At 35.2% G+C, this 11537-nt stretch overlaps 6 protein-coding genes, 5 long non-coding RNA genes and 1 other non-coding gene across 12 annotated transcripts; 6 read left to right on the top strand and 6 right to left on the bottom strand.

Moving 5' to 3' along the window:
- Positions 1-16: 16 nt before the first annotated feature.
- On the bottom strand, positions 17-1417 carry oxa101 (translocase Oxa101). The gene is made up of 3 exons (NM_001018992.3): positions 1307-1417; positions 491-1241; positions 17-414 (listed from the first exon to the last, which is right to left on the bottom strand). The coding sequence occupies exons 1-3, from the start codon at positions 1333-1335 to the stop codon at positions 70-72; spliced, it is 1125 nt and encodes a 374-aa protein (NP_593559.1). The 5' UTR covers positions 1336-1417; the 3' UTR covers positions 17-69.
- SPOM_SPNCRNA.2885 lies at positions 1393-1685 on the top strand. The gene has a single exon (NR_192253.1). It is a non-coding gene; the product is annotated as a non-coding RNA (long non-coding RNA).
- A 563-nt stretch (positions 1686-2248) lies between these two features.
- SPOM_SPNCRNA.2884 lies at positions 2249-2628 on the bottom strand. The gene has a single exon (NR_192252.1). It is a non-coding gene; the product is annotated as a non-coding RNA (long non-coding RNA).
- Positions 2537-3141, top strand: rpl3001 (60S ribosomal protein eL30). The gene is made up of 2 exons (NM_001018991.3): positions 2537-2804; positions 2864-3141. The coding sequence occupies exons 1-2, from the start codon at positions 2566-2568 to the stop codon at positions 2952-2954; spliced, it is 330 nt and encodes a 109-aa protein (NP_593558.1). The 5' UTR covers positions 2537-2565; the 3' UTR covers positions 2955-3141.
- On the bottom strand, positions 3045-7763 carry wis4 (MAP kinase kinase kinase Wis4). The gene has a single exon (NM_001018990.3). It carries the CDS (start codon positions 7500-7502, stop codon positions 3297-3299), a length of 4206 nt encoding a protein of 1401 aa, NP_593557.1. The 5' UTR covers positions 7503-7763; the 3' UTR covers positions 3045-3296.
- On the top strand, positions 3767-5463 carry SPOM_SPNCRNA.2883. Its single transcript, NR_192251.1, has one exon. It is a non-coding gene; the product is annotated as a non-coding RNA (long non-coding RNA).
- Positions 7574-8186, top strand: SPOM_SPAC9G1.14 (uncharacterized protein; the record flags this gene model as incomplete). Its single annotated transcript, NM_001356039.2, has 1 exon — positions 7574-8186. The coding sequence occupies one exon, from the start codon at positions 7574-7576 to the stop codon at positions 7817-7819; it is 246 nt and encodes an 81-aa protein (NP_001343105.1). The 3' UTR covers positions 7820-8186.
- On the bottom strand, positions 8073-8436 carry SPOM_SPNCRNA.2882. The gene has a single exon (NR_192250.1). It is a non-coding gene; the product is annotated as a non-coding RNA (long non-coding RNA).
- Positions 8437-8650: 214 nt separating this feature from the next.
- On the bottom strand, positions 8651-9803 carry gid4 (Vid24 family vesicle protein). Its single transcript, NM_001018989.3, has one exon. It carries the CDS (start codon positions 9596-9598, stop codon positions 9011-9013), a length of 588 nt encoding a protein of 195 aa, NP_593556.2. The 5' UTR covers positions 9599-9803; the 3' UTR covers positions 8651-9010.
- On the top strand, positions 8786-9725 carry SPOM_SPNCRNA.2881. Its single transcript, NR_192249.1, has one exon. It is a non-coding gene; the product is annotated as a non-coding RNA (long non-coding RNA).
- Positions 9804-9984: 181 nt separating the features above from the next.
- sno530 lies at positions 9985-10137 on the top strand. The gene has a single exon (NR_150907.1). It is a non-coding gene; the product is annotated as a small nucleolar RNA sno530 (non-coding RNA).
- Positions 10138-10161: 24 nt separating this feature from the next.
- On the bottom strand, positions 10162-11532 carry ppk13 (serine/threonine protein kinase Ppk13). Its single transcript, NM_001018988.3, has 4 exons — positions 11326-11532; positions 10817-11286; positions 10570-10775; positions 10162-10518 (listed from the first exon to the last, which is right to left on the bottom strand). The coding sequence occupies exons 1-4, from the start codon at positions 11445-11447 to the stop codon at positions 10282-10284; spliced, it is 1035 nt and encodes a 344-aa protein (NP_593555.1). The 5' UTR covers positions 11448-11532; the 3' UTR covers positions 10162-10281.
- Between the last annotated feature and the right edge of the window lie 5 nt (positions 11533-11537).

Genomic DNA, 11537 nt, shown 5'->3' with positions numbered 1-11537 from the left:
TCAAAATGAAAATTGATGAGTAATTAAAGAAGTAGATATCATGAAAAAAATTTAAGCAAAATTAAAATATCAGTTACTTTGCTTCTTTGAATTTTTCTTACTACGGTTAAGTTCCTTGAGCTTTTTATAATGAGAATTAGGTCGAATGGTTGAAGCTGAAGTAGTAGCAACAGCTCGTCTTGATACATCCTTCTGCAATTGCTCATACTGAGTTTTAAAACCGTCACGAACTCCTTTGTAAAACTCTTTTAAGGATTTAATAGGGTTTGTAATCAAAGTAAAGCCTGAAGGTTGCTTTTCTATTATTGATGGTAGCGGAGCGAAGCCAAGTTTACTTCGAACAACGGGATTTTTTAGAATATAACCTTGCACTATATTAAACAGACTGCTGGGTATCCAATACATAAATATTGCCTATTTGATCTTTGGTTAGTTATTCTTCTAAGATAAAGGCTTAAAACAGATTTGACTATTTTGAAAATTCACGTACGGCTGGAAGTTTAGCAGTTAAGAGAGGGCTTAAAAGACAGCACAAAAAGAAAAAAGTTCTCCAGTTGGTAGAATTCCCTATAGTAGATGCAGTATTTGCACGATTCATCTGCATTCCAGAAAACATAAGTCCGGCATTAATAATGGGAAGAATGCAATAAGGATCAGGTATTGACAAATCTTTAAACCATGCAAGTCCTCCAGTGGTAAAACCGTCTACCGACAAACGAGACATCTTTCTAATTGCATAAAAAAAACTAAAGAAAACGGCACTCTGGGTCAAAGGAAGAATAAATATAGCAAAAGGATTAACATTGTGCTTTAAATATATGCCTCGCAAGGCAATGCTATGTTGATTTAAAGCAAGCTGATCATTATCCAGTTTTGCTGTTTTAATCGCCTCTAGTTCTTTTTTCATCTCAGGCTGTATAACGGACAGCTTCGTGCTATTACGAAATGAAGCTATCATAACTGGAGTAAGGGCCAAACGAACCCCCAAAGTTGTGAGTATGATAGAAACCCACCAAGGAGCTCCTGCATATACATTAATCGTGTAAGCAGTATTTTGGATTAGAGCATAAGGCCACCACGATGGGTTGAACCCAGAAGTAGCTGTACTAACTTCAGCGAGTACATTGGTAGAAGAGGGTCGAAATTGAAACCCCAATCTTTTTGATAGAATAGTTTTAGATTGTAATCTTTTTCTCAGAAAACTAGAAGTGGAGTTAAAATGGGGGCTTCCAGCGCATCGCCTAAATTGGTCAATTACCAAGCATTCAATATATCAAGTTTTTATAGTTTTTTTGTAAACACTTACGTTGAAGGTCTAATTAGAAAATGTAACATTGCTTCAACTAATAGTTTATAATTCGAGATTAACTAGTCTTCAAAAATAGATTAGTCCATATGATAATATATATTATACGATCGGGAGAAGTTAAGTCGTCCTTCATATTCTTATACGGGTGGATTTAAGTGGACAAGGTGCTTGTGTTAAATCAATGATATACATTTATTGTTTGGATTTTTATTTTTTTATTTTTTTTTTTTTATTTGATAATATTTCGCCCAAACGAACGTGTTGCATTTCATTAAGTTTCTGGATTTTTCATGGTATGTGCATATTATTACGACAGTTTGACTATTTAGAACCAAATAAATGTTAGCAAAATAACAACAAAAGAAATACATAGAGAGAATTGAATTTTTTATAAATTATTCGAATTTTGAATACCCTTTAGTAGAAATGGGGTAATCGGGATGTGCTAAAAATATACTGAAATACTTAAACATTCCATAAATAATTTTTTTAAGCCATTTTAATTGAATAAATATTTGCGACTGAGGTTTTAGAGATAAGTGATTTAAATTCTGCATTGAAAAAAAAGCAAAAATTTATCAGTATAAGTGAGCCTTCCATTACATTCTCTTAGCTACCGTTAATTAAAATTTGAAAATGAAAAAAAATATATATATATATATTAAAAATTTAGTGTTTATAAAACGTGAGCTACCATCTGAACTCAAACGCTAAAAATATGACAAACATTTCATAATATGTCTTTAAGCAATCAATCTCATGAGACTTATAAATCGCAATTTTTAAATTAAAATTTTATAATCACTTTACTGTGGATGAACTGTAATTGCCTTCTTTTGTAACATGCTACCGTTTATTTTTTATGTACTACTGCATTATTAAATTTGAATAAACCGACGTATCAAAGCTTCAGTTATGTATAATTTTGAGCTTAATTACAAGTTTAGTTTTTATTTTTATATGAAATAGCTATAACTTGAAAGGTACGATTATAGGATTGGAGATAGTAAAGCCAATTATCAGAGCCAACTCCTGCCCTTAAAATAGTAACAAATAGTAGAGATTAATAAATTGAAAAATAGAAGGTCAGAAAACTAACTTATTAAATGAAATCCATAATACAATATTCTTATGAATAGCTCAACTTGAAAGTTGAGATCTTTAGGGTAGGGTTTGAAGCAGTCACATTTTAATTTGTCCTGAACAATTATGAAGCATAAGTTTTCTAGCACCACCTTTCTCCAACAAAAGTAAAAATGGCATCTGTGGTTACCAAGAAGTCTAAAAAGAGCGGAGACACTATCAACGCCAAGCTTGCACTTACCATGAAGAGTGGCAAGTATGTCTTGGGTTACAAGTCTACTTTGAAGACCCTCCGCTCTGGTAAGGCTAAGCTCATTTTGATTGCCGGTAACTGCCCTCCTCTTCGCAAGTCAGAGCTTGAGTACTATGCCATGCTTTCTAAGGCAAATGTTCACCATTACGCTGGCACTAAGTAAGTTTCATTCCAGTTTATGGCTTTATAAAATTGCTTTGTTCTAACTGAGTTATTAGCATTGATCTTGGTACTGCTTGCGGTAAACTTTTCAGAGTTGGTGTTTTGGCCATTACCGATGCCGGTGACTCTGACATCTTGGACGCTTAGGTAAAATAATAAGCATTAAGTTTGTCTTAGTATCATATTTTTACTTCCCCCTTTAGCATGCAGATGATGTATTTACCTTCTTTTTTGTAATTTGCTCCATATAAGTTCATTACTATGTTCTATTTAATTTCATTAAAAAAGTCAGAAAGACTAATTGTAATTAAAGCTGTAAATTGTTATTATCCTTCACCTTGAATAGTTTAGTATACATTAAAGAACGAACATTACTAATGCACTCAACATCCACTTCTAAAGGAAGCAACGAAGATTTGGCATTTCGTGTTAAACTGAATGCAGAACGAGTAGTAATCGCGGTTAACACATTCGCCTAAAACCATGTAATTAGTCAACACTATAGTTTATTGTGTCTGGGGTAACAATAGCTGGCGGTAAGTTAATGGAATCAATGCGTAGTTCATTAGGTTGTCTTAGGCCAACGTTGCTTGCTACTGGAAGAGCAGACTCTTCTTTGTAAGATGCAGCTAAGCTATCTGTTTCAGCCTTGGAATCGTCATGCCTTCCGGCAAGCAATTGTGCTGTTTTTTCTTCTGTTATAGTATGAGAAAGGCTGGTCTTTTTTGTAATAGTGGCGGGGGGCATAGTTATTATTGTCTTTTTGCGGAAGTCAGTAATCCAGGGGTGTGTCAATAAATCTACTGCCCTTGGCCGTTGTTCAGGATCACGCTCAAAGCATTGTTCTATAAAGTCTCTAGCCAGACTAGATATTTTTTCATTCTGGGGAATTGATGGCGTATGCATTGCCGCAACATGGTACATAATGGCCCATTCATTATCCATTTCACTCCAAGGTGTTGAACCCGTCATCATTTCGAGTATAACACAACCTAAACTCCATATGTCCATCGCTCCAAAATCACCTTTTTTGGTTCCCAATATAATTTCCGGGGCCATATACATTGGAGTACCTGCCAAATGCTGCAACTCTGGTTGTATGTCTTCGTACCGTACTTCTGGATCAGTTGGCGGAGAGACGTACAAAGCGGATCCAAAATCACTGTATTTTATCATTCCGCGATGATCCAGCAAAATATTAGCGGGTTTGATATCACGATGTAAAATGTGTTGGGAATGTATATATGCCAATCCTTCCAAAAGCTGAACTACATAAACTTTGAGAACATTTTCATCTTCAATACGTCCATGAGCAAGCAAGTCGGCAAGTGAGCCACCTTGACAAAACTCCATAAATATATATACTTTCTCCCTGTGAACTTCTACACCATAATATGTCACAACATTAGGATGATTGAGTCTTTCCAAGACAGTCATTTCGTTATGGATTTGATCAACTGTGCTTCTAAAAGTACGAGAATCTTGAAGTTTAATTTCTTTGACAGCCAACAAGTCCCCCGTTTCCATGTTCACACCGGTATAAACATCTCCAAACATTCCACTGCGAACAAAGTGCCCTTGCTGCCAACGTATGGTAATGTTTGAAAATGAAGACGCAAGTTTAATAAAGTCCCGATTACGAAAAACAGAATCATCCAAAACATGTCCGATAGCCAAGCGCTCAAGTAAGGTATTGTTTCTTTCAATCTCCAGTTCATCAATACGTAGCATTGTTTCTTTCTGAAGTAGCTGGATGCTCAAAGCTTCCTCCTCTACATCTCCAAAGCTAGTGAGTCTTGGAGACGATGATACCTCGGTCGACTCTCTTTGTAATTTTGCAGCTACTTTTGATTTTGCACCCAAAACATCGAAATGCGTTAACAGAAAAGCCATAGACTTGCCAACTTTTTCCCTAATCTTTAAAAACATCGCATCATCAATCAGTAAAATATTGTTTCCACGGATCATTAGCATTAAGAACTCTAAGGCTCCAACTCCCCAGCGAAAAGTTTTTCTATCCATCAAATCGCATTCGTCGCAAATGAATGAAATCCATTCAACAGCAAGACTGGTAATTTTCCGCTTTAGCTTCGTTTGCCAATATGAATCGAAACTCAAAAACCGCAAAATACGCTGCCCAAATTCGGCGGCAAAAGAAAATACGTGATAAATCAGATCGTGACAATTAACTCCTGAACATGCCTCACGTACTGCAGATACACAATCCACTACCGTAGAAGATATTCGCATACATAACTTGCTCAGACGAATAAATTCTTTGTAAACTCGAGTTATGCTCGATCGGCATTCAACTGCGAGTGTTACGAGGTCGCCGCTTATGCTCTGAAAAACAGATTTCGCAGCTTGCAAATGCTCTCGTTTGTTAGATGCGATAATTCTAACTCTATTAGTTTTCAAATCAACTGAAAAATCAGGAACGTCCACTTTTTCAATCCTTCCCTTCCAAACTATCGGATGAACGGGACATAAAATGAGAACATAGGAGCAATTTTGTTGTATCGTTTCAAGGTTAGATATATCTTTACTAAAAAGTAAGGCCTTCAGTGCTTCTGGGTTTTCGGATAAAGTGTGATCAGCTATGACAAATACTCCGTCTCTCTCTAAATTGGCTGTATAAGCTAAAAAATGACCAGTAGTAGACAACCGATTTACTAAGTCAGGTAAATGCCCTTCACTAATCACAAAATCTGAGGCATTTTCAAATCGAGAATTAAGGGTTTCTGAAAAACGAAGTATTTTTCGAAAACGAATTTGAGTGTTTTTAAGAAGTGTCGAATACCAATTAGTAAGTGAGGCGGCAGTACGTTCTGTTGGTCCATTGAGATGCGACTCCACATAACGATGAACATTAAGCAACAGACTATTTGATAGGTAACTAAATTGTCCAGCCATATGAATATCACCACCATTGATCCAATAGATGTGTTCATTTAAAAATGCCCACTCATTTTCCAAAAAGTCGATTTCCTTAAAATATAGATTCTTGTTCCCTGAACTTAGTTTCAAAGTAAGAAGTTTAAAGTAAAATTTCAAGGAGTCAAGTAACACGTTATCATAATCTTCATCCACATTTGTTGGTAAACTCCAACCCGGTGATGGGCTCGCAATTTTTATGTATTCGCGCTTTATGCGTACTGCCACAGACAACGCGATTTTGAAATCATCTAACATAGAATCTACAATTAAAAAATTAGGTCCTTTAATTTTCTTGGCGTATGCCAGGCGAAGACGAAGCGCCTCTTCCAACAACTTAATAGGAAAACGCACGAGAGGTAGCAATTTATCTTCGTAGGTAGGAAGTTTCATTTCCTCAAAAGCTTGAGCATTTTCGGAAATTGTTTGCTTAGCTTGATGAATAATTCTGTTTAAAGTCGTCAATGTGCGTTGTTCGAATGTCCTTTGCAAACCAGATTGTCTAAAAATTCGCTCAACAAAAGATGAAGTATTTTCGACACCATCATAATTAAATTGAGGAGTCCTCATAGTTAAGTCAAATTCATCGTTTCCGACCCATTTTTGAAGAACAAGTGTTTCCACTTGAATACTCTCCATGACATTGCTCCAAGATATAAGCGCGTTCAGTTTGTAGTTGAATTCTTTTGAGGCAGATAAAGGAACATTTTCTTCCATTTCTCTAGAAGATATATAGAACTGTTTGCACTGTTCAACCTTTTCTAATATTTCAGTGACTTGCTCTAATGGAGGCTTGGTGGTTTCTTCATCTTGTATTTGAAAATCAATAACCTCCCGAAGTACAGGCTCAACACCTTCTCTGCTCTTTCGAATAACTTCAGCCTGATCAGCGTTCAGACGACCATGGAGCCAGGCTTGTAAACCAAGCCAAACTTCACTTATATATGTACCACTATGCCCATCGGGCTCCGTTAAACGAAGCCTTCGTTTCTCCGTTTGCATAACGTCTCCTTTCAAAACTGAAGACAGCATACTATGCCATTCTAAACGTTCTCTTTTTTCCGGATCTTGTAGATCAGACTCATCATAAAGGATATTAGAAACTTTATAAAATACATCAATATCAAACTCGGGATGTATACTCTCTGAAAAATCGTTATCGGATTCAGTATCTTCTTCTGAATGATGGAGGGATTGATTAGTGGAAGGTAATGACTTATCGCTGATGGAATCCTGATCAATATTGTTAAAATATGGATTCTCTTGTATGTAATAATAATCCACAGGAGCTCGTGTGTACATTTTCTGAGAATCAGAGCTGGTACGAGGACGAGATATATGAGGGTAATGAGAAGAATTAACATCTATGCCTCGGCCCCGCATGCTAGGTGGAGACCTGAGCGTGGTGGAATAATGTTGGTGATTAAAAGAAGAATTTCTAGTTAAATTCGCAGGTGAATGATTAGTGTAGCTCATGGTTGGAGAGATATAAGGGCTATGAGAGGTACGAGTACTCATTAATTTTTCACTTTGACCAGAATGAGAAGGAGTCAATGGTATGTGTGAGACAAAGTTTTCAGATCGTTTCGTGCTTTCCGTGCTATCCACGAGGTTATCCATCAAAGATTGATGCGGTGATGCAAAGCCCTGTCGAACATAACTTTTAGCATTTTCTTTCGGCACAAAGTTTACAGGTTCTGAATGTTCCAACAACGGTTCAAACCTGTCTTCGGCTGGATAGAAAGTATGCTCTAGCCCCATCAGCAACTGTCATAGAAAACACTAGAATTATAAGGTTATCTCACCGAAAGAGAGACTTGGAGCTGATATTAATGAACGTGGTATATATAGCTGATTTAAAGCTACCTGAAATTCTGCACACGGTTTCTACAGACTTTGCCCTTCAGAAAAAGCTTTTTCAAGGGTTCCGTGCAACAGCGTTAAAGGCGTTAGCTTTTACAATTTATCAAATTTCAATTTCAATACAGACGTCGTATCCTTCAGATTATTGTTGCAGTTGTTGGCTCCTCGATACAGTGCGATGCGTGGCAATTCTATATGCCATTCACCTAAGTTAACTACTGTAAAGTGATCTTAAGGATGCATCGCAAACACCTTGTCTCACCTTAAGCACCTTACCGAACTTACTTCCGTTATCACTATAGATGTTAAAAAAGACATCAAGATATTTCAAACAGCTCTTAAATGTTTTCGGTAAATAAAATTAGAGCTGAATTATATAAACAAAAGAGCTAAAAACCATCATTCTATCTTTATTTAACGGTTATTATATGCATAAATATAAAATTTAGTCACGTGATAGAACGGCTAACATACTCAGAGCATATTCATAATGCCAAATATTATAAGTTGTTAATCAGAGTTGCAAAGTAGTTATCAGCTCAAAGCAACTAAGGATGAAAAAGTTTCAATACTATACCTTACCGTATGCTTTCTTAGATATAGAAACCTGATAACTACAATGAGTAAAACGTGAGCAATAACTAGCAGTAGTAAATTATACAGGAGTTCATAATAAGCAAACATATAATACTGGTACCATTGACATGTCTTCCATAAATATTTAGACGTGGGAAAGAGAAAACGAGCAAGTTACCACGTTTTTAACTTAGTTTATGAACATTTTCCATCTGTCTAATATGCTTAATGTAACGCTAATACCGCCGTCTGATATTTTACAGTAAGTTCAGCGTAGAGATACTCGATATTAATAGGCTTTTTGAAAGCAATTATCTTGAAATTGTCAGCTTGATACATCTTTTCTATTTTTTTATTATTCCTGGTTTTAGAACATCAAATTTCAGTTTTGTAAGAAAAAAAATTATAGAACCTTGCACAACTTTTGGAGTCTTTTTTTAAATCAGAAATGAATAAACAAAAAAATTATCTTATAATACACGTATATGTATATTTCATTACAAAAATCAATTGTTAAGTTAAGAAATAAACTAAACGTATAGACTAACAAAACAAAAAATTGTCTTTTTAGCCACATATCGTTCCGTTTAATAATTAATATTATTAAATGCCAACTAATATGGAAATTAAATAAACCAGATAGAAAAGGTTGGACCATTAATCATCAATTGGAAATAAAAAACTGTGCAAAAACGAAGAGATATATAAAATGCAATCGAGTATCAAAGACTTGCAAGCCCAAGAAAATACAAACCCGTAAAGGAACGTTTGACATAAGTTATAACAGGATAAAAATGTTAAATTAAACAAAATGCTAGTGCTTAAAAAAATCACTGAAATTCAATGACCGGAAATGTACGATCAATTATAGGGTTCAGCTCTAAGAAGAGAACCTTTTCTGGTTCGGAATGATGATAATAATATCCTTTGATTTTCCCAGTGCTTTGTGAAAATGAAATATAGTAAAAACCTTCATAACTGATTCCAAAAGGAAAGCTTTGGTTGTGATTTTGATAATCGACTGTTTTATCAAGCATCGCAAGCTCTTTCCAACGCATGTAAACTGTTTCACGACTTAACGGATCATATGGTTGTATTAGTCGAAGTGGAATATCTTTACCATTACTTTTAAGGGCTCCTAGGCGTTTCCAGTGCCTGTTATCAATTTCCTCAGAAGCTCCCCATTCAGGCCATTTGGTTTCAAAAGTGAATCTATTGCCGATTATTTCCGCTTCGAAGTAAGTAGTCAAGGAGGTGTTATTCGGACTTGTATAACTTACGTGAATAAACCCACATAACATCGATTTAGCAAGATTGACATGTAATATTGTAACATGGACTTCCAAAGTTGAGCTGCTTACACCCTTCTGTTTTCCTTGAAATTTTGCACCATTTCTAAGAAATGAACATCCTTTCATGTTCTTAAGATGTGCCAAATACTTTAATTAGAAGATAAACCTAACGGAACTGTAGTTTATTGTCGCTTTTCAGCTATGGATGCGATTGTTGAGGTTTTCTTAGAGAATATCCGTTTATTAGATAATATTTTTAAATAAATAGTTAGTCAAAATTGAATTTGAACGATTTAAAATAGTTCGGAAATTATGTTGCAGCTGTCCTGTTAGTGTTAATATAGTGGTACATGTATTCCCATGTATACTCTCCACTTGTCTTTTGCTTACACAAATTTTAAATTTCTGTAATTTTAGTCAGGCATTCAATAATTCTCGATAAATACAATGCAAAAAAAAATGATGCTATCATTCTTAAAAGTAAATAAAACACGCAGTTGATTGTTGTCAATTTGACGTGCCTTGTTCACACATATTTTACAGTTAAAATTCATTTAAACGTATATCGAATTGTTCAAAAGAGCCGATGAGGAATATTCTATTGTCATTCTTGTACTGACAAGGTCGAATGTCTTATTTTCAATCCGACGCTTGAATTATGAGAATCATACAAAAAACTGAGGCTATTTGCTTTAACTGTAGCTTCAATAAAAAGAGGCGGACAATTAAATATTTTCTTGATTATTTACAATTATTAATCTATAGTAGATAATATTAGACATATGTTCTATAATGAATTAAGACATAAGTTATTGATTAATTTGCAAATCAATCTTTGATAGCAATTCGCGGGCACTTGGTCTTTTATTAGGCTCACGTTGTAGGCAAGCTTCCACAATTTCACACAGTAAAGTCGAGTAAGGGTGCTTACGAGGAAAAGAATATTGCGCATTGCAGACGGCCAAAGCAAGCGAACCACCTTGGCTTACTTCTCTTTCAAAAGGAGAAGCATGAAACATTATGGTGTATAGTGTACAACCAAAGCTCTAGCATGTTAATATTTAATTTCCAACTATTAAGAAAATGGATTCACGAACCCAAATATCTGCCTTTTCAGTAATTGTAGAACCGGCTTTGACATGAAACAGTTCTGGTGCCCTAAAAGGCATCGTGCAATTTTCGGAAGCTTTGTCTTGTATAGCTATCGCTTCAGAATTATTAGAAGCAAAAATAGGTACCAAACATATGCTGCCAAAATCTGTAAGAACAATTTCCCTCGAATTCTCATGAAGTAGTAAGTTGTCTGATGCAATTAGTTATTTATGGACTTGGGAATACTCATACCAGGTTTAATGTCTCCATGTATGTAAGAAACCAAATTATTATTGGAAGTATTTTGCGGGACTTGAGGTTCATCAAACATGATTAAGTCATTTACTTCAGGCTGCTTTGGGGAATCACCCGCAACATTTTCATGAAGATATTGAAGTGCTTTACAAAGACAAGAACACCAAACAAGTATCCTTTTTTCAGAGATATAGGAACCTTCGATATCACAATTTCTAATAACTTGTGCCACGCTACCTTTGGCGAAATATGGAAACAAAATATATACAAATTCTGAACCATCTGCTTCTTTGACCAATTGATGAGTATAGCTTTTTAAAAGATAATTACTTTTAAATTTCCTATGATAATCCGCCTCTTTCATAGCCTTCTTAATCCCCTTGTTGCCAAAAGAGCACTTTATTTTTTTTAAAGCATAAAGCTTTTCATTTGATACATTTTGCACCAAATAAACAAAAGCAAAACCACTAGAAATTAGTTATTTTAAGAAATTGAAACCACTCTACCCTTCACCTAACAACTTTTGTATTCGATATCTTTCGTTGTTTATACAGACCACATCATTATCAAAGAGGTTTGAAATGTACGGACTTAAAGTATCCAGAGCATTCTTCCAAAGATTTTGCATCACTTTACAATTAAATTAACTACCACGGTTGATATTTAAGATTACAGCTCAGCGATGTAGACCTTTTATGTTGGTGATAGAAGCTGACTC

This window comes from Schizosaccharomyces pombe (assembly GCF_000002945.2).
Source record: "Schizosaccharomyces pombe strain 972h- genome assembly, chromosome: I".
Taxonomy (NCBI): domain Eukaryota; kingdom Fungi; phylum Ascomycota; class Schizosaccharomycetes; order Schizosaccharomycetales; family Schizosaccharomycetaceae; genus Schizosaccharomyces; species Schizosaccharomyces pombe.
This window is presented reverse-complemented; position numbering and strand designations above follow the sequence as displayed.

Coding starts and splice junctions, on each gene's coding strand:
- oxa101 (NM_001018992.3), bottom strand. CDS start 1,335: ATGTTACATTTTCTAATTAGACCTTCAAC. Junction 1,242..1,306: donor TTTCTAATTAGACCTTCAAC/GTAAGTGTTTAC, acceptor TGACCAATTTAG/GCGATGCGCTGGAAGCCCCC. Junction 415..490: donor TAACTGCTAAACTTCCAGCC/GTACGTGAATTT, acceptor AAGATCAAATAG/GCAATATTTATGTATTGGAT.
- rpl3001 (NM_001018991.3), top strand. CDS start 2,566: ATGGCATCTGTGGTTACCAAGAAGTCTAAAAAGAGCGGAGACACTATC. Junction 2,805..2,863: donor CACCATTACGCTGGCACTAA/GTAAGTTTCATT, acceptor CTGAGTTATTAG/CATTGATCTTGGTACTGCTT.
- wis4 (NM_001018990.3), bottom strand. CDS start 7,502: ATGGGGCTAGAGCATACTTTCTATCCAGCCGAAGACAGGTTTGAACCG.
- gid4 (NM_001018989.3), bottom strand. CDS start 9,598: ATGAAAGGATGTTCATTTCTTAGAAATGGTGCAAAATTTCAAGGAAAA.
- ppk13 (NM_001018988.3), bottom strand. CDS start 11,447: ATGCAAAATCTTTGGAAGAATGCTCTGGATACTTTAAGTCCGTACATT. Junction 11,287..11,325: donor CAAAAGTTGTTAGGTGAAGG/GTAGAGTGGTTT, acceptor ACTAATTTCTAG/TGGTTTTGCTTTTGTTTATT. Junction 10,776..10,816: donor ACATGGAGACATTAAACCTG/GTATGAGTATTC, acceptor TAATTGCATCAG/ACAACTTACTACTTCATGAG.